The sequence below is a fragment of the Octopus bimaculoides genome, chromosome 4 (assembly GCF_001194135.2).
Source record: "Octopus bimaculoides isolate UCB-OBI-ISO-001 chromosome 4, ASM119413v2, whole genome shotgun sequence".
NCBI lineage: Eukaryota > Metazoa > Mollusca > Cephalopoda > Octopoda > Octopodidae > Octopus > Octopus bimaculoides.
In genome coordinates, this window is record NC_068984.1 from 128,519,246 (window position 1) to 128,541,922 (window position 22,677).

The 22,677-nt window shown below is 36.3% G+C and overlaps 1 protein-coding gene and 1 non-coding gene across 2 annotated transcripts in view; both read left to right on the forward strand.

Moving 5' to 3' along the window:
* The first annotated feature begins 347 nt into the window (after nt 1-347).
* Trnat-cgu (transfer RNA threonine (anticodon CGU)) lies at nt 348-421 on the forward strand. The gene has a single exon. It is a non-coding gene; the product is annotated as a tRNA-Thr (tRNA).
* Nucleotides 422-3,819: 3,398 nt separating this feature from the next.
* Nucleotides 3,820-22,677, forward strand: part of LOC106882027 (pre-rRNA-processing protein TSR1 homolog) — a 19,682-nt gene continuing 824 nt past the window's right edge. Inside the window, exons 1-18 of the mRNA XM_014932587.2 lie at nt 3,820-3,973; nt 5,414-5,484; nt 5,842-5,928; nt 6,364-6,476; nt 7,166-7,361; nt 8,563-8,633; nt 8,853-9,009; nt 10,085-10,249; nt 11,170-11,326; nt 12,660-12,823; nt 13,743-13,811; nt 14,605-14,669; nt 15,413-15,505; nt 16,252-16,393; nt 16,701-16,752; nt 17,267-17,472; nt 18,650-18,752; nt 21,020-21,160. Of these exons, the coding sequence (XP_014788073.1) occupies nt 3,865-3,973; nt 5,414-5,484; nt 5,842-5,928; nt 6,364-6,476; nt 7,166-7,361; nt 8,563-8,633; nt 8,853-9,009; nt 10,085-10,249; nt 11,170-11,326; nt 12,660-12,823; nt 13,743-13,811; nt 14,605-14,669; nt 15,413-15,505; nt 16,252-16,393; nt 16,701-16,752; nt 17,267-17,472; nt 18,650-18,752; nt 21,020-21,160 (2,161 nt within the window). The 5' untranslated portion in view covers nt 3,820-3,864. The remainder of the gene's footprint in view (nt 3,974-5,413; nt 5,485-5,841; nt 5,929-6,363; nt 6,477-7,165; nt 7,362-8,562; nt 8,634-8,852; nt 9,010-10,084; nt 10,250-11,169; nt 11,327-12,659; nt 12,824-13,742; nt 13,812-14,604; nt 14,670-15,412; nt 15,506-16,251; nt 16,394-16,700; nt 16,753-17,266; nt 17,473-18,649; nt 18,753-21,019; nt 21,161-22,677) is intronic.

A 22,677-nucleotide genomic window follows, 5' to 3' on the forward strand; every position in this document is an offset into this window, starting at 1 on the left:
TAAGTGCTAAATGAAAGTGAAAGTGATGTCTTAAACTCAATGATTATCATGGTGCCCCCCTACCCCACCACCAAAAAGAAGATAAAGCAAAAGACAGATTGGTCGATTCTGGAAGTGTCCTTATTATAGTTCTACTTGATCAGAGTTGACTTGGAGTCAAACAGCAACACCAGCACTACCACAATCTGCAGCAGCAGTGCTCTGCAAATATAATGTCCTTCACAGCTGACGCAGTTAACTGAATGTCATATAAAAGCCTGGTTAACACATTAACAATATCTTCCTTAGTGGCTACATATACATAACTTATGTATATGGATTGTTTCTGTGGCGTCTCAGCATCGCGTGCCCCAATAGCTCAGAGGTTTAGAGCACTGGTCTCGTAAACCAGGGGTCGTGAGTTCGAATCTCACTTGGGGCAGTCTCCGTTTTTTCTCTTTTATAAAGGAAAATCATATAGGATTTAAAAGGGAATTATTCAGCATAATTAATGATACCATTGTGCACTTGTTAATTATTTTACCTATCTATTCTCCTAGATTAGTACTTTATTGATTGACTGTGAAAGGGTTAAAGACTAAGTTAAACTCGCAGTATTTAAGCTCAAACCCGCAATGTATTCAAACCGATGTAATAACGACTCTGCCGTTTCATTTCCTGAAGTCTGTCTGTCTGTCTGTCTGTCTGTCTGTCTATCTGCCTGTCTGTTCCTTTTTCTTAATCCTTACCTCTTTCTCTCATGACTTCACTTCGATTTTCTCATTGACTCTTAATTGTTATGAATGATGTCATAAACATCGCTATGTTTTTATATCTCCCTCTTTCCATCCCTTCTCTCTTTCAAGAGTTAGAGCTCCTCATAAAAATTTGCTAACGCCTGAAGCAAAAGAATCATGGACAATAGATTAAAAAGAGAGAGAGAGAGGGAGGAAAAAAATAGACAATAACGTCTTTTTCTATCTACCCTTGTATGACTTTTCTATGACTTTATGACTTTACTTTCTTCATTTCTCCCCACCTCTCTCTCTCTCTCTCTCTCTCTCTCTCTCTCTCTCTCTCTCTCTCTCTCTCTCTCTCTCTCTCTCTCTCTCTCTCTCTCTCAGCGGTTGGTGCTCTTCATAAAAAATTTCCAGTGTCGTTGGAGGTTTTGCAGCCAACCAGAAATTATAATTCAGCGGTCACTAATATTATTTTCCGTTATTTCGGAATGGGAGAAAATTCCGGATGTGTTTTGATCTTAGTAAGATCTCATCAGCGAATCAAACTTCTTTTGAGATAGTTAGAACGCTGTACATCTTACATTAGTTGGACGAGAAGAATAGATGGGAGAATGAATAATTAAAAAGATCAACTTATTTAAACATTAATGATCTAAGAATAGCTTACATACATACATACATACGTACATACATAGGATAACCCCGAGGACAAAGAAATAAGAACCCACAGTATGGTGGAAACCATATTCACTCATAATAAAAAGAAATACTGGTGGTATGTCCCAGTGAAAACCTCAATAAAAGTAAAGACAACAGACCTGATATAATGATTTGGGATAGAGAAAAGAAACTGTGTACAGTTGTGGAAATCAGCTGCCCAGCGGATGTTAACATAAAGCTGAAGATCAGTGAAAAAGAGAATACCCACGCTGAACTATTGAGAAATCTGTAGTTACTCTATCCAGATTACAAGTTCAAGCTTAAGCCTGTAATTATTGGGGCACTGGGGTATGTTAACACACTATCTAAATACCAATCTTGAGAAATTAGGCTGCACAAAAGCAGAAAGGAGAAAGCTGTTTCGAAGACTACGGATCCAAGCCATCACTGGAACCGTAAAAATCTGTAAAACTTTCAAGAAGTTTATCATTTGAGTATGCATGAGTACGTTCAGATATGCAAGTATATGCATGAGAAGACATACATAAAACGGAACATACAAATCTGCATACATACATACATACATACATACATTCATACCCTGTTGTTGATGTTGAAATTACAATGAAAGAGCTTTGGATCTAGGTTAGAAACCAGCTCTTTCTCTATTGGAAAGAAATATTGAGATAAAACTGATTAGCAGCTGTCCTAAAATGTCGTCACGGTACTACCTCCCTATGCGGCACGATGTTGTTGCTAAAACAATTTACAATGCCATCTGCAAAAAGACTGTCCTGAAATAAACTTAGAAAATCCCTTGGTTATGGAATACATTCATAAACACCAACTCAAAGAATACTGGTGGAATATTCCCATCATAATTTCTGTCAAATGTAAACATAACAGGCCGGATATTGTTGTTTGGGACAGAGGGGCAAAGGTACGTACCATCTTAGAGGTCAGCTGCCCTGATGATATACATATCTCTTTGAAAATCAAAGAAAAAGAGGATATCTATGGACAATTGCTTCGAAATCTTCAGCTTCTATATCCAGACTACGAATTCATGTCCATACCAATAATAATTGGAGCGCTAGGTTTTATTAGTAAATGCTTAAAGGAGAATCTGGATAAACTGGAAAGTTCAGAAAGAGAAATCGACCGGTTAATTAGTACATTACAAGTACAATCTGTGAGTGGGACAGTAAAAATATGCAAGACTTTTCTCAAGTTCTAAATGTGAATTCGTCTTGAGTTAACTACATCCCAAAGATGGAGCCTTGTATTTTTGTTGGAAGATTTATAAAAATTAGAAAATAGAAGAGACACATCCATCCATCCATCCATCCATCCATCCATCCATCCATCCATCCATACATACAAACAAACAAAAATACCCTGTTGTTGATGTTGAAACTTCAATGAAGGAGCCTTGAATCTAGGTTAGAAACCGGCTCTTTCTCTGTTGGCAAGAAATCTTAAAATAAGACTGAGCAATGACATACATACATACATACATACATACATACATATCTGTAAATTATGTACAGGTGGGCTTTGTATACCTTTTATCGTTTATCATCCACTTGTTCCAGTCATTACAATGTGGCCATGCTGGGGCATCGGCCTTGAAAGAGTTAGTCGAACAGATCGATCCTAAAACTTATTTGTTTTAAAGACTGGTACTTATTTTATAGTTATGTTTTGCTGAACCTCTAAGTTACGGGGATGCAAACAAACCAGGCGGTGGTGGGGTACAAGTATAACTACACACACACACACACACACACACACACACACACACGTTAAAACAGATATTGTATTTCGGGACGGTCATTTTTTTTTGCCAAATAAACACACGCACTATATATTTGTTCTTCATTCGTTTATGTTACTGTTTTTTATTTTATCTCATGTCCATTTTTCGGAAATCTTTCGTCACACATCTGTGACCTCTTCAGCAACACTTTTCGTTTTCGTGTGTGCTCTTGCTTCACTTACTCCAGAAGGCGTAGAAGGAGGGAGAGAGAGAAGTACATAGCGATGTTTATGACATCATTCCAGAATGGAGTAAGTGGAACAAGAGCACACACGAAAACGAAAAGTATCGTTGAAGAAGTCACAGATGTGTGAAAAAAGATTTCCCGACAATGGACATGTGTTAAAATAAGAATAGTAATAAACGAGTGAAGAACAAATATATAATGTGTGTATGTTTATTTGGCAAAAAAAAAAGACCGTCCCGAAATATAACAATATATATGTGTGTGTGTGTGTGTGTGTATACATACATACATACATACATACATACATATATACATGTCTATATGAGAGAGAGAGAGAAAGAGGGAGAAAGTCCAAAAGTAATTGTGAGTAAGAAGGTGATAGGTGTAGCTACGAAGAAAAGAAAGTTGCGTCCCTTGTTTTGATAACTTTATACAGAGGGCGATATCAACATCCGATATTTCCACGTGCTGGTACCAAGATGGTGTTCGAACAAGAAGAACATCGACCAACTTCTTTTAAACAGCAAAACAAACAACATAAACGTGGAAAACATAGAGGAAAGCGCGAACTGGATCGCATGTCCCAAGGTGTGTATATTGCAGTGTTATAATTGATTTATTAATGTGTTTAACTTGTGTATATCGCTGATATATTATGGGTCTTCCTACAATCTCTCGTAGTTTCTCTGCTATGAAGCATTAATCTCTTTTGCATATTCATTCACTATCTCTTACATACATGCATACATACATAGCGTCTTCCCTATGGACAGAATTTCACATGCACTCTATCTCTATTTCACTCTACTTTTGAACACCTGGTTTTATTTACTATCTGACGTCATGCTATCTCGATCTGTTAGAAGACGTTGCTATATCTTCCATAACAGGAACTCCACCATCTTATAAAAACGGGCCCATTTTTACACTGTCTTAAAAATGAGTATTCCACATGCACGCCTACCTCTATTGTGGTTCCTAAGATGAATCAGTGTGATACAAAATGTGAGAAATTTGAACCTTACAGGTACAATCCATCCAATGGGCTTCTGTACAGGTTCCGTCTGTCTAGTTTCACTTAATAGGCATGGATCGACTCGATTTATCTTCTTGTTTCACTTATTGGACTGCGATCATGCCAGGACACCCCCTGAAAAGATTTAATCGAACAAATCGACACCTGTTCTTATTTTTAAAGTCTGGTACTTATTCTATCGGTCTCTTTTACCGAACTGCTAAGTTACATGGATGTAAACAAACCAGCACTGTCAGGGTGTGGGGGAACAAGCACAAACACGCACATATACGACGGGTTTCCACACTTTCTCCATCTACCAAATGTACAAGTCATTGGTCAGTCCGGAACTATAGTAGAAACCACTTACCCATGACGCCGTTCAGTGGAACTGAACTGGAAATCGTTTGGTTGCAAAGCAAACTTAACCACACAGTTATGCTTGCGCTTATAGCTATGGTAAAGATTTTTGTCCAAGTTGCCATGTACTGCAAATTGGGATAGAACCCAAATCCTCATGATTGCAGAATGAGCTTCTTGATCACTCTGCCGTGCCTGTGTTCACAGTCTTAAATAGACAAAAAGATGAGATGATTATTATAGCGTAACCTTTGATCAGCGCTCTCATGGAATTATAAACAACAGTAAGCACTTGTGTCATTATTCTACTCTCACCAAAACACCTTATAAGAATTGTAAATCGATTCCTGTACTTTGTTTTATCGAGGGACAAAAGGTGAAATTGATCTCCCCAGAATTGGAACCTAGAACGTAAAGTGACATAATTGAATATCAAACATTTGCCCAACTTTTAGGTGAAGTAGAACCTTCATTGATTTATTTTTAAAAGATTATGTCCCTTGGATTAATTCAAATCAAATTTAAATAAATAAGCATTACATTTGATAGAGTAATCTGAATGCTAAAGGGTTAAAGGGACTTGTGAAACATTTCTATAAATTTTGAACAGCTTCAGAAATTTTGTCAATCTGAAAATTATACATTTTTCTCAGGACGTGTCAGTGTTAAAAATATCTCAAAACGGCATAAACTAGAAATACGAAGAGCTGAACGAAGGAAAAAGGTAAGTTTCATCTGTAAGCATAATCATTAGCAGCACTTTTATTATTATATTTCCAACTAAAACATATCTACTATTTGTTTTGGTTAAGTTTTTTAATAATTGATGCAGTTGAAACATTTTTGCAAGAGACTTCCAGTTTCATTCAGACTGTAGGATTGCCATGTTGTGTTTGTTGGCAAACAGACTTTACTGTATGGTACTGTTACTACGACATATTTCTCGCTCAGAAATTTAAAACTAGTTGTTTTATGTATTTATATTTTTATAAACATGTATAATGGACAGTTTTGTTCTTTAAATATTTGAATCTAAAAAAATAATTTCATAATTCCAACTTGTTTTATTTTCTTTATGAAGGCTTTCCATACTCGTAAAAACAAACGAGAAGAAGTTTTGGCCCAAAAACGTAGTCGTGGTGGTGCTGATAGTACTCCACATTTTGTGGTGAGTTTTGAATTAATTATACACTAACTCATAGCTTTGAGATGTTGATGATGTAATTGTTTAGTTTTAGAATGACATTGTAGGGTAGGTGTGAGAAGCCAGATCTAGCCTGTTTGAATATACAACAAGTTGAATATTTAGGCTGGATATGGCCAGTTTAAATGTTAAAGGATTAAATATAAATTATATTGGTGTTTGTCAGTTGAAATCTCATTTTGTGAGATCTAGATCAAGAGCTGAATTTTAATATAGTCACTTTAATAAGGTGATTTCAGGAAAATTGGTATTAACTAGTTTATTAACCTTGGAAATATTTCATACTTTAGTGTGGGTCTGCATAGTACATAAAGAGTAGTTAAAGCTGTTCTGCGGCTAAACAATAACAACAACAACATTGAGCTTTGAAATAAATTTTAATTTATTTCTTTATTTTAGGTGATTCTTCCACTGCATAAAAGTCTTAACTCCCAAAAGGTTCTGGATTTGTTGATTAATTGTGATGACACTGCTTGTTCTAAGAAGAATGATCTGGATATAACACATTTAGGGTAAGTTGAGTTTTTCGATTTGGTTTTGAAGTTGCCTCTAACATAAGTTGGTGATTGTGATTAAGAAGCTTGTTTTGTAACCATGTTTGGTTCAGTCCTACTGCTTGGCTGTACTTGTTTCAATGATTGGACCGTGGCCATGCTGGATCACTTCCTTGAAGGGTTTTGTCAAACAAATTCTCGTACTTATTCTATTGGTCTCTTTTGCCAAACCAGTAAGTTGCTGTAACTCCAGGTTGACCAAAGTCATGTGATTGAATTTGGTAGAAGGGATCTGTGTAGAAGCCTGTCATATATAAATGTGTGTATCATTGTTCCCCACTGTTGCTTGACAACCAGTGTAGGTTTGTTTATGTCCCTGCAACTTACTGGTTTGGCAAAAGAGACCAATAGAATAAGTACGAGAATTTGTTTGACAAAACCCTTCAAGAAAGTGACCCAGCATGGCCACAGTCCAATCACTGAAGGTTCAATTACTGAAACAAGTACAAAATAAAAGATATATTAAAAAGAATTTTCCTAACATAATTTGATATTGTTTCTGGAATAAAATTATTACTATGATAGTTTACCATTGACTATATAATATCAACTCATTAATTAACCTTTCTATTTTTTTAATATCAACAATCATTATTTTAAAATTTTGAATGTTTTTATTTTCATTTTTTTTTAATTGTAATTCTCAGAATTCCTCGACTAAAGCAGAGAGTATCGTTTTATATCCCTGAATATGGTAACCAGTATGCATTACTTGATGCTGTTAAAATAGCCGACTCAGTACTTGCTGTTCTCTCTCCAACGGAAGAAATCGATGAATATGGCAGTCATTGTTTGTCCCTTTTGTTTGGTCAAGGATTGCCTTCAATTATCTTTATTGTTCAGGTCAGTTCAGCTATTTTGATACATTTTGTTTTTTACTCTAGGAGAATATATTTGTTGAACACTAAACTTGGCTTGTGAAGACCTGTTGGGGTGAGCAAAAGCGAAATCGTGTTGGCACCTGTTCCAGTAGAGCACTAAGAGCATCATCTGAGCGTGATCGTTGCCAGAGCACCAGCTGTCTGGCTACCGTGCTGGTGGCATGTAAATAACACCATTTGAGCGTGATCGTTACCAACGTCGCCTTCCTGGCACTTGTGCCAGTGGCACGTGAAAAGACATTCGAGCGAGATCATTGCCAGTACCACTGGACTGGCTCCTGTCCAGGTGGCACGTAAAATACACCATTTCGAGTGTGGCCGTTGCCAGTACCGCCTGACTGGCCTTTGTGCTGGCGGCACGTAAAAGCACCCACTACACTCTTGGAGTGGTTGGTGTTAGGAAGGGCATCCAGCTGTAGAAACTCTGCCAAATCAGATTGGAGCCTGGTGTAGCCACCTGGTCTACCAGTCCTCAGTCAAATCGTCCAACCCATGCTAGCATGGAAAGCGGACGTTAAACGATGATGATGATAATTGTTGTTGTTAGCTTAAAAAATTACATCATAGTATGATTATAGTAATGGTGACAATGGTGATGAAGAAGCGATCGTTTTATTATATTTCATGTCCTGGTACCAACCTGGGTATTTTTACATCCATGTGTGTGCTGTGAACCCAGTGTAAATGACAGATGAGGGTTCTACAACTTCTTGCTGAACAACCTACACAGGTTATTTGTTTATAGTGATCAGATTTTTGTGCTGTTCCATAGCTCACCACCTCCATCAAATTGACATCTGTACAGGTGCATGATGTGCCATATATCAGACGCTAAAGTGATTGCAGGGTAACTTGGAATAAAGTGCTTTACTCAACAACACAATGCACTGCCCTGTCCAGGAATTGAAACTAAGATTGCCTCCATACAAACACACACACACACACACACATAACCAGAAATACACCATAATGATCAGAGATCAAAACAATGTATACTAGAACTGTGACATAATGTAAAGTTATTACCTTAATCTACTGAATGATATTTAAGGACTATATATATGATTCATGGTGAAAATTAAATTTCTGTGGTATTTTGCTTTCAATTTGGAAACAGAATCTATTCTATGTAATTCTTAGTATTTTTGTTTTTATCACATTAGGACTTCCGCAGTATTCCTCAGAAGAAGCAAAGTGATACAAGAAAATTTATACAAAAATGCATTGATAAATGGTAAGAATTTTGTTTAACTTATCTGAATATTATATTACTCAAATGTAGTTTTTACCAAAATGAATTTCAGTTATGAAAAGGTATGTATAAATATTTTGCTGGTAATTATTGAAACTTAGAGTAAGGTGGTCATAATTTAGCAGTGACGAGCCAGTTTTGTGTAAAATACTGAAGTTTGGATGGAGACAAGTGGTTATTAATCAAGAATTTGTCTTCCAGGCTTCCTGATGCTAAGTTCCATTCCTTAGATAACAACCAGGATGGCTTAGTTGTTCTGCGACAAATAGCCAACCACAAACTACGGTCTATAAAATACAGAGAAAACCGTCCGCATCTCTTAGCTGAAAGTGTTGTGTATGAATTAAACTCTGAATTGGTGAGTATCCTTATATACATATTACTATATACACTATTATTGTTATAAATATATATTATATTATATGTGTGTGTGTGTGTATAATATACCAGTGTCACACAAATTGGCACCTGTACTGGTGGCATGTAAACACACCCTGGTGTTAAGCAAATGGCACCCATTACACTCTCGGAGTGGTTGGCGTCAGGAAGGGCATCCAGCCATAGAAAACCATGCCAAATCAGACTGGGGTCTGGTGCAGCCTTCCAGCGTGCCCAGCCCAGTCAAACTGTCCAACCCATGCCAACATGGACAACAGACATTAAATGATGATGATGATAATATAGAATAGTAAGAATTTTATAAACTTTCAAGAGAATGTGAAATATTTGTTTTTTTTTGGAACAATGCTTCTTGAAGTACATCACATATTCTTTATAGCTGTATGGGAAGTGTTAAGAAATGTATATACACATACACACACTCTCATCATTATTATATGCATCTGTGCCCATATGTAGAAATATTTGATTTAATGTGTGTGATTTGAGGGAAATTTAGCTGTTATTTTCATTGAGTTTAATAGATGTGCAGAGATTACATCTTTGGCTTGCTGTTTGCTTACAAATGTTCTAATTTTTATATGAGGGGGATTTTGACTCTTGTAGTGGCTAAAATGTAAGTCTTGTAACAGATAGTATATTTTTATTGTGTGGCTGTTGTTACTCTGAGACTTACAGTAAAGTTGGTGAAACTCTTGTCATGGTGAAGTTGTTTTAAACGAAGAGACTATTCTTGTAATAAAGAAGGCAGCAAGCTGGCAGAATCATTAGCACATTGAACAAAATGCTTAGCAGCATTTCTTCTGTCTTTACATTCTTAGTTCAAATTCTGCTGAGGTTGACTTTATTTTCCATCCCTTTTGGGGACAATAAATACCAGATGAATATTGGAGTCAAGGAAATCGACTTACCCCTCCCCCGAAATTGCTGGCCTTGTGCCAAAATTTGCAACCAATATTCTTGTAGATTAGTAAAGTATGTTTTGATTCTATTGCATTACTGTAACTATATTTTAATTATGTCTTTATCTTTAGGAAGATGCTGGGACATTGAAACTGTCTGGATTTTTAAGAGGCCGCTCTCTTAATGTGAACCATTTAGTGCATCTCCCTGGCTGGGGCGACTTCCAAATGCTGCAGATTGATTCTCCAAATGATCCCTATCCTCTCTATCCTAAAGTTACGAGGACCAACAAACAGGTTTGCATAGTTTTCTTGTTCATTGGTTATTATCACACTGACATCTTTGACATATAGTCATATATCACTAAGATTCACTTTTGCATTATAGTTATGTTGCTTTGTGTGAAGTCTTTAGTTTGTTCTTTGTTATTACATATGTGCAATAAGATCACCATGGAAACAACTGTTTATATCCAAACATTGAAAAAGATGTTTATCCTTCTGTGTATGTATGTTGTCATTTTCTGAAGCTTGCAGACCTATAAACTTTTGTTAAGTTTATATTTCTTAAATTCCTATTTCTAACTGATTGTGATAATAAGAAGCTTATTGTATACAGTGCTTAGGTGCATTATAACTCATAGGAAAGTGGCAAAAGAGCAGACAGAAGGCAGCAGTAAGTGAAGACAATAAAACATACATGCATATTACATAGAATAAAGCACAGAAAGTTAGGGAAATGAACAGTAAAAGAGTCATAGAGAGTAAAAGCCCACCTTAGGTATGACAGGAGTAGTGTTGTTAAATTTCAGAAAGAATGGAAATCTTGAAGGATAAGTGTCCTGATGGCTAACAATCAAGAGCTGAATTATACAGAAATAACACTAAACATACACAGCATGATAAACTGTTTTAGCATTTGGATATTTACATATTCAAGTTATTAAACATATGTCTAGTTTTTGATAGCATTCTACTTGTGTTACTCTCTCCTCTACATGCTCTCTGAACTACCATAAAACACTGATCAAATAATTGTCTAAAAATTATATGTATTTTGGTATTGGAGAGATTTCTGGTGTTGAAACTTGATGTTTTGACTGGAAAAACAGGAGCAGGGTATAAATTTTAAGCAAGTCTCTAGTTTACATTAAAATTGTGTTGGTGGTTCTGTTTATTTGTTGGTTATATTTATTATTAGCATTTCTCATTTTTAGGGATTAGAACCAATGGAGAGTAATATAGAAGCTGATGCTCGAATTTTGGACAAAGCGGAGGACAGCAAACAGACAAGTCTTGAAAGTGAAGTGGTTCCTGATCCAATGGAAGGAGAACAGACTTGGCCAACAGAGGAAGAGATGGCATTGGCAGAAGGTAAAATTCTTATGACTAGTCTTATATGTATCTTTGTATACATACTTAATTTGCTCAGTTGTTTTCTTCAAAGTTTTGCCCTGTATTTTTTCTAAATTTAACACCATACATTATATACAAACACTGAGGATAACTATTAATATATATACATACATACCAATGAAAAGAACAAGAATACAAACAAAATTCTTTAACACATCTTCAATGACTTGTTACAATTGTTTCTGTACCAACTCTATTTGCAATGTCAGTTTATGCAAAAATTCTAAACTGGCATTGCAAATAGAGTTGGTACAGAAACAATTGTAATGCATTGTTCAAAATGTGTTAAAGAATTTTTTGTATTCTTCTTTTCATTGGATTATTTACTCTTTGCCAAACCCATTTTATGGTATTGTTGTGAAACTTGGATTTTCTACATCTAAAGAATTCTGGCTTTGGCCTGAAACCCAACAGTGTTGATAACCCAGTATTCGGGTCATGTACTTCTCTGGAAATACCCTAACTTCACACCCTACCTAACCCTCATCATCATCATCATCATCGTCGTCGTTTAATGTCTGCTTTCCATGCTGACATGGGTTGGATGATTTGACTGAGGGCTGGCAACACAGAAGGCTACATGTATATATACGTATACACATACATGTGTCTGTGTGTACTCTTTGTTTTAACATCACATGATGGTTGTAAATGAGCATCATTGTCATACAAGTGATGTTTGTTTCCAGTCTTCTGTGGAAAACGTCTGATGATGGGTAAATATCACCTTGTTTGGAAATAAGTGAGGGAAGTGGATTAAAGATGATAAGAAGGCAGGTCTTGACTATTTTACCACGAACTAGTATAGCTCTTTGGTGACAGCCACTTCTCTAGTGTTTGGGAATATGTGGTATATTCTTAAACAACTGTCCACTATGCTGGCATTCCACCTTCTCATCATATTTTTGTTAGTGTCCAGCCATTATTCTCTCAAATGGATTTTGGTAGAATTGATAAGAGTAGCAAGCTACACCTCTTTGTGTCCCAGCAGAATTAATTTTGCCTTCTACCCTCTGTGGGGGTTGATGAAGTAGATGTAAATTAAGAACAGGGTTCAATGAAATCAATTTGCTTCCTCTTACCCCTAAAGTTTGATGCTGTGTTCCTATTTGAGAAATTATTATTGTTACCTTGCCTTTTTGAGTCCAAACTGCATATGAGATTATTTTAGCTTTTTATCTCTCTCATCATGATGAAATTAATTCTACTAATCTACTGGGATCAATGTGCATGACTTCTCTTGTCAGAACAAATTATTCAGATTACCCTTTTTATTCTTTTCTTTTTGTAGCTGAAAGCAAGAAAATCAAGAGGGTTCCGAAAGGCACATCTGCATATCAGTCCGCTTGGATCCTAGAAAGTGATGATGAACTGAACAAAGAAGATAAAAGTGAAGATGAGGGTGATGATGATGAGGATGATGACTATGATGATGAAGATGAATACATGGAAGCCGTAATTATGTCTTTTTTTCTATGTTGTAAAGTAGGTTCCTCCTACTGGTGTGATGTGTGACTGCCGTTGTACTGTAGTTGCTGTTTATGCTAGTAGCCACAATAGTTACTTGTCATCGGATACTGTTATATCTCTTTGTACCAGAATAGTAATACATTAACTTCTTCTGTCTTACTATCGCTGATAGCTCCACAAGACACTGACTAGAACTGTTGACTCAACTCTTCAACTCTTGACCCTCTCTTGATGACCAGCTACTGGTCTATTTATAATGGATATCTCCTACCACTTTTTACCAGAGAGGTTATATAGTTTTACTATACAACAGTTTGTCTAGGAATTGGATTGTCAGCTGCCAGTTTTAAGACTATGTGGTTAAAAAGCTTGCTTTCCAACTGTGTGATATCTTATTGAGTCCTGCTTGGCGCTTAAAGCAAGTGTCTTCTACTAGAGCCTTGGGCCAACAAAAAGACTTGTGAGTGGATGTAATCGATGGAAACTGAAAGAAGCCCATTATATATACAGGGTGTGATGGGTGTATATATATATATATATATATATATATATATATATATATATGTATTTTCACTGTCATACAAGCAATATTGTTTATTTCCAGTCTTCCATGGGAGAAAGAAATGTTTCTTTACTTCGAAACAGGTGAGTGTTGGTGACAGAAAGAGCATTTGACTTTAGAAAATCTGCCTCAACAAATTCCATCTGACTTGTGAAAGCATGGGAATGTGGATATTAAACTGATGATAATGAGTGTAGGGTGTGCTGTAAGGGGTTTGGTCATTATTTCTAACAAGTTGAGTGACCACATAGTAGTTCCCTTGTTGGTTTTTATTTTTAGTATAATATCAAGTATCAGCTGTCTTTAATTTTTTTTATTGATGTCAATCGTGTTGTTTTGTAGATGGAAGATCTGGAGAGCAGTTCAGAAGACGAGTTTGTCTCAGATGAAGGAGAGGAAACCTATGAAGAGGTAAGGACTTTGTATTATTGTATATGGTTGTGTGGTTTGCTTCCTGACCACATATTTCTGGGTTCAGTCCCACTGTGAGGTACCTTGGGCAAGTGGGTTCTACTCTATCCTTGAGCCAACCAAAGCCTTGTGAGTGGATTGGTAGACAGAAACTGAAAGAAGTGTGTTGCATATATCTATGTTTATGTGTGTGTATTTGTGTCTCCTTGGTTTGACATCACATAATAGTTATTTAAGAATGAGTGTCAGGGCATTGCATTTGTGGATGATATTTTTCAGTTGTACTCATTGTCTTCATGTCTTGATCTATTTCATTAAGACTGAGCATAGAGAAGATAAATTATCATCATCCTTTAACAGCCGTTTCCCATGCTGGCATGAATTGGACTAGATGTGTTGTATTTATGAGACAGGTAGTTAAAATGATAATATAAATTGTTTTTATCACCTTTTAGTATTTGTTCTGTTTTATTATTGATGGAACGTAGGGTGGTGAGCTGACTGAATCATTAGCGTGTCAGACAAAATGCTTAGCAGTATTTCTTCTGGTTTCTTATGTCCGGAGTTCAAATTCTGCTGAGGTTGACTTTGCCTTTCATTCTTTCAGGGGTAAATAAAATACAGTACCAGTTGAGCACTGGAATCAGTGTAATTGACTTTACATCTTCCCAGTAAGATTGCTGGCCATGTTCCCAAATTTTTAAACCTAATTGAAAGAATGTCCATGATGCCATTTTTAACTTCAAAATTTATCCCATTAGCTAAAGTCTTTATATTTTCTATTTCTTGACAGATTGAAGTGAAAGATGAAGATGGTAAATATGATGAAACAATTGATGTAGAAGAAGAAAAAAGAATGTAAGTTTTTTATGTTGCTGTTACATTTTGTAATTCTTCATTGTTAAGCATTGGGCAGTCTGTCTTTGATACTGTTGTTAAAGAAATGATGTGTAATGTTTTGATGGAGTTAAATACTGTGATTGAAACAACAGTTATAAATGACAGACAGGGTCAGTTGTCATACTAAATCATCATCATCGTCGTTTAACGTCCTCTTTCCATGCTAGCATGGGTTGGACGATTTGACTGAGGACTGGCGAACCAGATGGCTACACCAGGCTCCAGTCTGATTTGGCAGAGTTTCTACAGCTGGATGCCCTTCCTAACGCTAACCACTCCGAGAGTGTAGTGGGTGCTTTTACGTGCCCACCGGCACGAAGGCCAGTCAGGAGGTACTGGCAACGGCCACGCTTGAAATGGTGTATTTTACGTACCATCTGCACGGGAGCCAGTCCAGTGGTACTAATACTCATCCCTCCATCAATCCTTTAACTATGACACTAATTCAGGTGCTGTAAATTATACTTTTTGTCCTGCTACCTTGTTACATTGTATCCCAATACTGTCCATTTATCAACTCCTCCTCCCTAACTTACTTCACTCACCTGCACCCTCCTCTACCATTCTGATATTCACTGCGTCCATCTCACTCCCCATCTCTAATCATCCGTCACACTCTAGTGCATTTACCTACCCACCTGAGCACTCTTTCTGTTCTTCTCTCCTTATTCTCTTTCTCATATTTGGTTTTCTTTCACCAGATTGCTGAAGATCAGAGAAGAGAGAGAGAATGAAATATTTCCTGATGAAGTTGACACTCCATTTGATACGTGTGCAAGAACTCGGTTTGCACGGTAAGTAAAACTCTTTCTGTTGTATTTCTATGAAGCCTTTCACCCCTACTGGATGCCCTTCCTATCACCAATCCTTTTAGTTTCCTCTTATGACATACAGGAACACAGTGTGCCTATTGTAAAACCAAGATGCATTTCTCTCAAGGTTATTCTGCTATTAACCATATACATACATGGTCAGTTTATATCATAACTTTTCTTTTTGGCTCACTTACATGTCTCAGTTAATGTAGCTGAGATATCAGGCATTGAAATGATATTTCTGATAGATTGGTGGGGTTTTATGTAGAGACAATTATCTATCATTTGCTTAAGGATGTGAAACTAAGTTATTTGCTTTAAAATAAAAAAAAGAGTGCATTGTATTCACATTAGTTATGCATACATCCTAGTTTCAAGAATTGACATTACAAATGTTAACACTTGTTATTTCTTACGTTTTGTCTTGGAAGACTCATGTTTTTGACATCAGCAAAACATTGTCAGTTAAGCCTGAAATTCTTTTTAAAACCAGAAGTATTTAAAGTATTTCCTGTTGTTCTTACTACAGCTCCTGTGTACATCATCAACACACTGCCACTTCTATACCACCACCACAACCTTTACAACATATCACTAACTCCTTACTGACCATGCCACCGTCTACCAAATTTTCCTCAGTAGGTTATGGGCATGACCCTTCTCAGAATCTGTTGAAATGAAATATATTAATTCCTTACTTTTATTACATTTTTTTCTCTAAATAGTTATCGTGGCTTAAATAGTTTCCGAACATCTCCATGGGACCCTAAGGAAAACCTTCCCCTTGATTATGCCAGAATTTTCCAGTTTGGTAATTTCCGGCGAACAAAGAAGAGAGTCTTGAATGAGGAAATTGATGGCGCCATGGTGAGATAATGATTACACACTTCAGGTTTTTATATTACTATAAGAAAATATAATAGTACCCCTCTATGTAGGTCTGTGTGCATATCTTTATGTCTGTCTGTACATCTGTTAATATATTATCTGTATGTGTGACTGTATCATTGTACATGTGAATGGAACGACCTTGTACGTTAGTCGGTTTTTATCTGTTGTATTTCTTACTTAAATGTTTCTCTAATGGCTTCCCATTTATTTATTGTATTTCTTGTTGATGCATTGAAATAAACCTGACTCAGTGAAACCTAAAACAATTTTCTCAACTTTCCAGCCTGGTTGGTTCATAACAGTCCATATAAAAGATGTTCCCAGAGCTTTCATGGGTAAGTTGGTTTGAGGCAGATCATTGATACTTGGCTTGAGATCACTCTGAATTTTATGATACAAACTACCAGTTTTAAAACAATTTAAATTAAAACCTATTAAAGTTTCATTTTAATCTATTTTCCAAAAATAGTTAGTCCACATTACTCAGTAAGGAGCATATAAGACTGGTTTCTTGGTTTATCTGGCATATATCCGCCCTGGATGGAATGCTGGTCTATTGCAGGATTACTCAGTTTTAGCTCTGAGTGAACTGGAACAACATGTTTTGCTCAAGAACACAACACGTTGCTTGATCCAGTAATTCTTTTCGTTTTTACGGCTTGGTATCTTTATATAAAGCAGTTTAAGTGTGGACTAAGTGCATTTTATGCCATTGGCACTAGAGTGGTTGTCCTCAGCATGACTAAAGAGCTTCATTGTAGTTTCCATTCTTTCCTCTTTCTTACCTGTTTCTTAATTTGAAGATCTTTGTTTTTGTGTTTGAAATTTTCTGTTTTTGATCTTTTTAAGAGTCTCACAGACCAGGGCAACCAGTGATCCTGTTTGGTTTGTTACCTCACGAACAGAAAATGACCGTTATGAATTTCATTGTCCAGCGCAAGATTACTTGTGAAGAACCAGTCAAGTCAAAAGAACGACTCATCTTTCAGGCTGGTTTCCGTCGTTTTGTTGCCGCTCCAGTTTTCTCCCAGCACACAACAGGAAACAAATTTAAGGTAAATTAAGAAATAACATTTATTGTTTTAAGTTGTTATTGTGTTGCCTCAGGTCAACCCTGATTGACCAGTCCTATGTCACACAAACAGATGATTGATAAAGTGCACTCCATAGTTCCATATTACCAGTTGTACCAAGTCTCCAATTATCTGGAGATCACATGATATCCACTGATTTGCTGTTTGGATTGGCATGCAATGTAGCAGTTGCATTCTTTCTACTGTTCAGTCTATTGCTTTATACTTGCAAATTATGTTGGTGGTAACTGTGGAGGTGAACAAAGTGAACTCAGAGCTGTGATAATTAATTTGGTACAGATAGACGGTCACTCTTATAATGTTTGTATTTGAGAAAGGTTTGGTGGGGGGAAAAAAAAGAAATATAAAGAGATGTGTAGTGGTTATATGTAGTAAGTACCCGGTGTTGATGTGGCTGCGTGTATATTACAAGAGTTCATATAGAGATGAATAAATTCAAGAACTATATATTTACTACATAGATATTTTATTTACTGGTCGATGATGATACATAATCAAAATGTAGAATCTAGTTGAATGAAGTAATCTATGCAAGAAAGTTCAGATAGAAAATGTAGAAATAACAGCTAAGTGGTGGTTTTCAGTCATGTGGCATAGAGAAATAGACGGACATAGCAATGAGGTGAATGGCTCTAAGACTAATTGACTAAGAAGTGAAGAGCAGGGTTAGCAAGCTGTTTTTATTAATGGAACGCTAGACATTCTAGAAACTTCCAAGAGAAACTCTAAGCTTCTTGAATAATTAAGTATCACATCTCATGGCAGATACTTAGTAAAGGGAGGTTACTCTATAATCCTTCATGCAAGGGAGATAATTCAACTATTTCGCTACCGTTACAAATGTGTTTGTGGAAAGTTATTCAACCTATTTTGCTGATAAGTATTGATTAACAACAATTGCATCTGAATTAGAATGATGTTGACAAAGCAGGAGTTATCTCATCATTTTCTGTGATATTGTATTTGAATAGTCACAAGAATTCTCACCGTTTTCTGTTAGCAAGATTCAGTCCCATAAAATAAGAAAAATAAAGCAATGGAAATTTAATCTATGGGGAGGTCACAGCTTGAAGCCCAAGATATTTTCTTATTAATCTCTTCATTCCTAGTAAATTCTGGTGTTGACTTTTTTTTACAGTTTGAAAGATTTTTATCCCACAAAACTGCAACTGTTGCCACAATGTTTGCTCCTGTAACATTTCCACCTGCTACAGTTTTAGTTTTTAAACAGTCTTCATCGGGTGAGTAGAACTAATTAAATTTTTTCTATCATTTAACACAGTGGTTCTCAACCATTTTTTCATGTGGGGCCCCTTTGATTCTTGTTCTATTTTGTTGGGCCCCCATAGTTATTCGATGTTTAAAAATCCTATTATTATTTTTTTAATTAAATATTATTAGTAATTGTATAAAAAATTGTTTAAATATTTTATGTATTATAGGCGCAGGAGTGGCTGTGTGGTAAGTAGCTGGCTTACCAACCACATGGTTCCGGGTTCAGTCCCACTGCGTGGCACCTTCGGCAAGTGTCTTCTACTATAGCCTTGGGCCGACCAAAGCCTTGTGAATGGATTTGGTAGACGGAAACTGAAAGAAGTCCGTCGTATATATATATATATATGTGTGTGTGTTTGTGTGTCTGTGTTTGTCCCCCCACCATCGCTTGACAACCGACGTTGGTGTGTTTACGTCCCCGTAACTTAGTGGTTCGGTAAAAAGAGACCCATAGAATAAGTACTAGGCTTACAAAGAATAAGTCCTGGGGTCAATTTGCTCGACTAAAGGCGGTGCTCCAGCATGGCTGCAGTCAAATGACTGAAACAAGTAAAAAAAAAAAAGAGTAAAAGAGTATAGAAATATAACCAATTTATTGCACATAAATTTTAACAGCAAAATCTTTTATGGACCCCAGTTGAGAACTACTAATTTAGCAGCACCCTGCTTCTTAGCAGTACTTTACTAAATATGCTCTTAATTGGATCATATTTCCTCCTCTGAACAAAAGTGTGTTGTTTACTGTACTGTGTACTCCAGAACATCACCTACATTTAGTTTATTGGGAACACTAGAATTATAAAGCACATATACCATACTAAGTACCTCAGAATATTACATTGCCAATATTTACTGTACCATGTATCTCAGGAAATTACCAAAATCTACTATGTTGTGCATTTTTATACGTGCAGGCATGGCTGTATGGTTAAGAAGCTTGTTCCCCATCCACATCCATGCAGTCCTAGGTTCAGTCCCACTGTGTGGAATTTTGGGCAAGTGTCTTCTACTATGGCCCTGGGCCAACCAAAACCTTGAGTAGATTTGATATTGTGTATTCAAGTATTGGGCTGAGTAATTAATAGGATACCACCATGATGGGACAGTGGAAGATGTTCTTCCCGCCAAATTTACTGTATTGTTGAGCTCCCTACAGTTATTATATGTATATCTGTTCAAATTGCTTTTTAAATACTATAAAACAAAACATCCTTTCCTAAAGCTGAAAAATAATGGTGGTTTGGTTCAGTTGGGTTTTGATGGTTTGCTTCTATTGTTGGTGCTTTTGTAAGAGATCAGTGTTTGAGGGTGTCTACAATTGGGAAATAATACTTCAGATTGATGTGAGAGGAAAATTATGGAGCAGAAGATATATTGCTGATGGCCAATAGAGACTCAATGGTTAGTTGATTAAGACAATAATAGATTATGGTTTGGTGTGATTAAATAGTTAAGGTTAATATAATAGGTAGAAACATCAAACCTTTTAGTTTAGAATGAACAAAATGTGTTGAATCAGTCATTTATAATTTATTAAAATAAGAGAGACAGAAATTAATAAAGCTAAGCAGTTACTTCTGTCATCATACCTGTTGTTGATATGTAATCTCAGCTGTACCAACATGATGACAATCAGTGTAATGTTTGTGACTGTTACAGCTAGTACACAAGCTATATCTGGCTTCATGATATTTACTGGGGACTTCACATTTTAAATTTTTTTAGAGATTGATTGAATAAGTACCAAACTTGAAAAAGTAAGCACTGGGGTTGATTCGTTCAACTAACATTCTTCGCAGTGGTGCCTCAGCATGGCCACAGTCTAATGATTGAAACAAATAAAAGATAAAGTCAGAGGCCACAATGTCAATTAGTTTTTGTAATATCTTGGTGAGATATAGATGTTAATACATAGTATATCCAGTTTCGTCTATTTTTCTGTCTAGTTAGCAGTGAAGCTGTTCTTTCTATCTGAAGTTGTGTAATCTTATGAGGAGACTGTCTTGATAGCTTTAGTCATCTCTTAAAATTTTTTTTAGCTAGGACTATCAGATTTTCATTTGGTGAATTTCTGTGGTGTCTGCAGAGTGTTCTTGCTTGATAACTCCTTTGATTTTTGAAAATTTCAGGAGAAACTTTGTTTCATTGTTATTCCTACCATCCAGAACATTCTGTAGACGAATCAATCAAAAGTAGAATATCAAAGTAAAGCAAAATCCTTCTTATTTTCTAGGTGATCATGATTTGATAGCTACAGGGACAGTAATGTCAGCCGATCCTAACCGAATTGTTACCAAACGTATTGTACTTAGTGGGCATCCATTCAAGATAAACAAAAAGGCAGCTGTGGTCCGCTACATGTTCTTTAACAGAGGTAAGGTTTCAAGTTGTTTTTAATTTGTCATCGTCATCAAACGTCCATTTTCCATGCTGGCACGGGGTTAGGCAGTTTGACAGAAGCTGATCAACTGAAGGGCTGTTCAGGCTCTGTCTGTTTTGGCATGTATTTTTGAAGAGTTTTAAACTTTACTATCTCAAAAGTGTGTGTCAGCATGTAACATTGTCTAAGTACGTTCTGTGTGTGTGTGTGTGTGTTATGTATTTTATGGGAATATATGTAGTGTTTGTGTGTGGCAGTGTAAGTGTGTGAGTGTGTGTTGTATTGGTGTTGATTGTGTTAGTGTTCTGTGTGTGATGTATTGTACGAGAATGTGTGTGGCGTTTTCTGAGTATTTGTATGTGAGTGTGGATAGTGTTTGTGTGTTCTGTGCATGTTTTAACTGTTTTACACCAATTTTTCTAACCTAAAATTAATGGGATGGATTTTGCAGCAGATTTCTGTTATTTGGATACGAATTATTGGAAAAAAGTATTTTTAAAGCTGGCTATTTACCTTTCGTACTTCTGACCATAGCACCATATTCTCTCCTAAGGCTTTGGTCAGTCCAGGACTAAAGTAGAAGAATTGTCCAACATGCCATGCAATGGGACTGAACCCAAAACCACGTGGTTGTGAAACCAACTTCAACCTCACAAACAGGCTTACATTTCAAACTCATACAGAGTAATTTCCCTTATCATAAAACTTGTGGAACTTGGGCAACATTTACCCTCAGAAGTGTTCTAAGATGATTTCTTGATATTTTTTTTCCCCTTCCATCTCTTGTCGGATTCAGTTTCTTTTGCGTATGCCTTTGTATATGCGTGCAATTATATATATATATATATATATATATATGCTTCTGTGTGTGGATGTGTGATTAAGTAGGTTGCTTGATCAAGTTTCTGCTCACATAGCTTTGCGTAGATCAAAACCTTTATAAGTGGAAACTACATGGAAGTCTATTGGTGTGTTCTTGGTTATGGTTGGGAGATCTAATTCATTGTCTAGTTTAACACCATCATATGACACTTGGGTTCCTTCACAGGAGTTTACATTGTTGTAAGCATTTGAACAAAGTTTCCAATTTGAGGTTAACTTCTTTCTTATAAGTTTTAGAAACCCTGAAGAGGGTCACAGATGCTGGCCTGTCTCCGAATTAAACCATTACACACACACTCTAACCATTTTGGTAGATTATCAATCAACATATCTTTGGTTGAAAAATTGTTGGCAAATACATTCACTGCAAACATGAAACCTATGTTCCTAGCATTTTGACTTCCCTGTCAAGAATTTTGTTTCTGCCTCCCAGTCTCAAATACTTGCATTTTCAGTCCATTATTATTCTTAATGTGTGGTTCAAAATATTGGGCTCAACTACACTGCATGGTACCTTTAGCAAGTGTCTTCTACAATAATCCTGGGCTGACCAATGCCTTTTGAGGATATTTGGAAGACAGAAATTGAATGAAGCCCCCCCCCCCCATCTCTCATATATATATATGCAT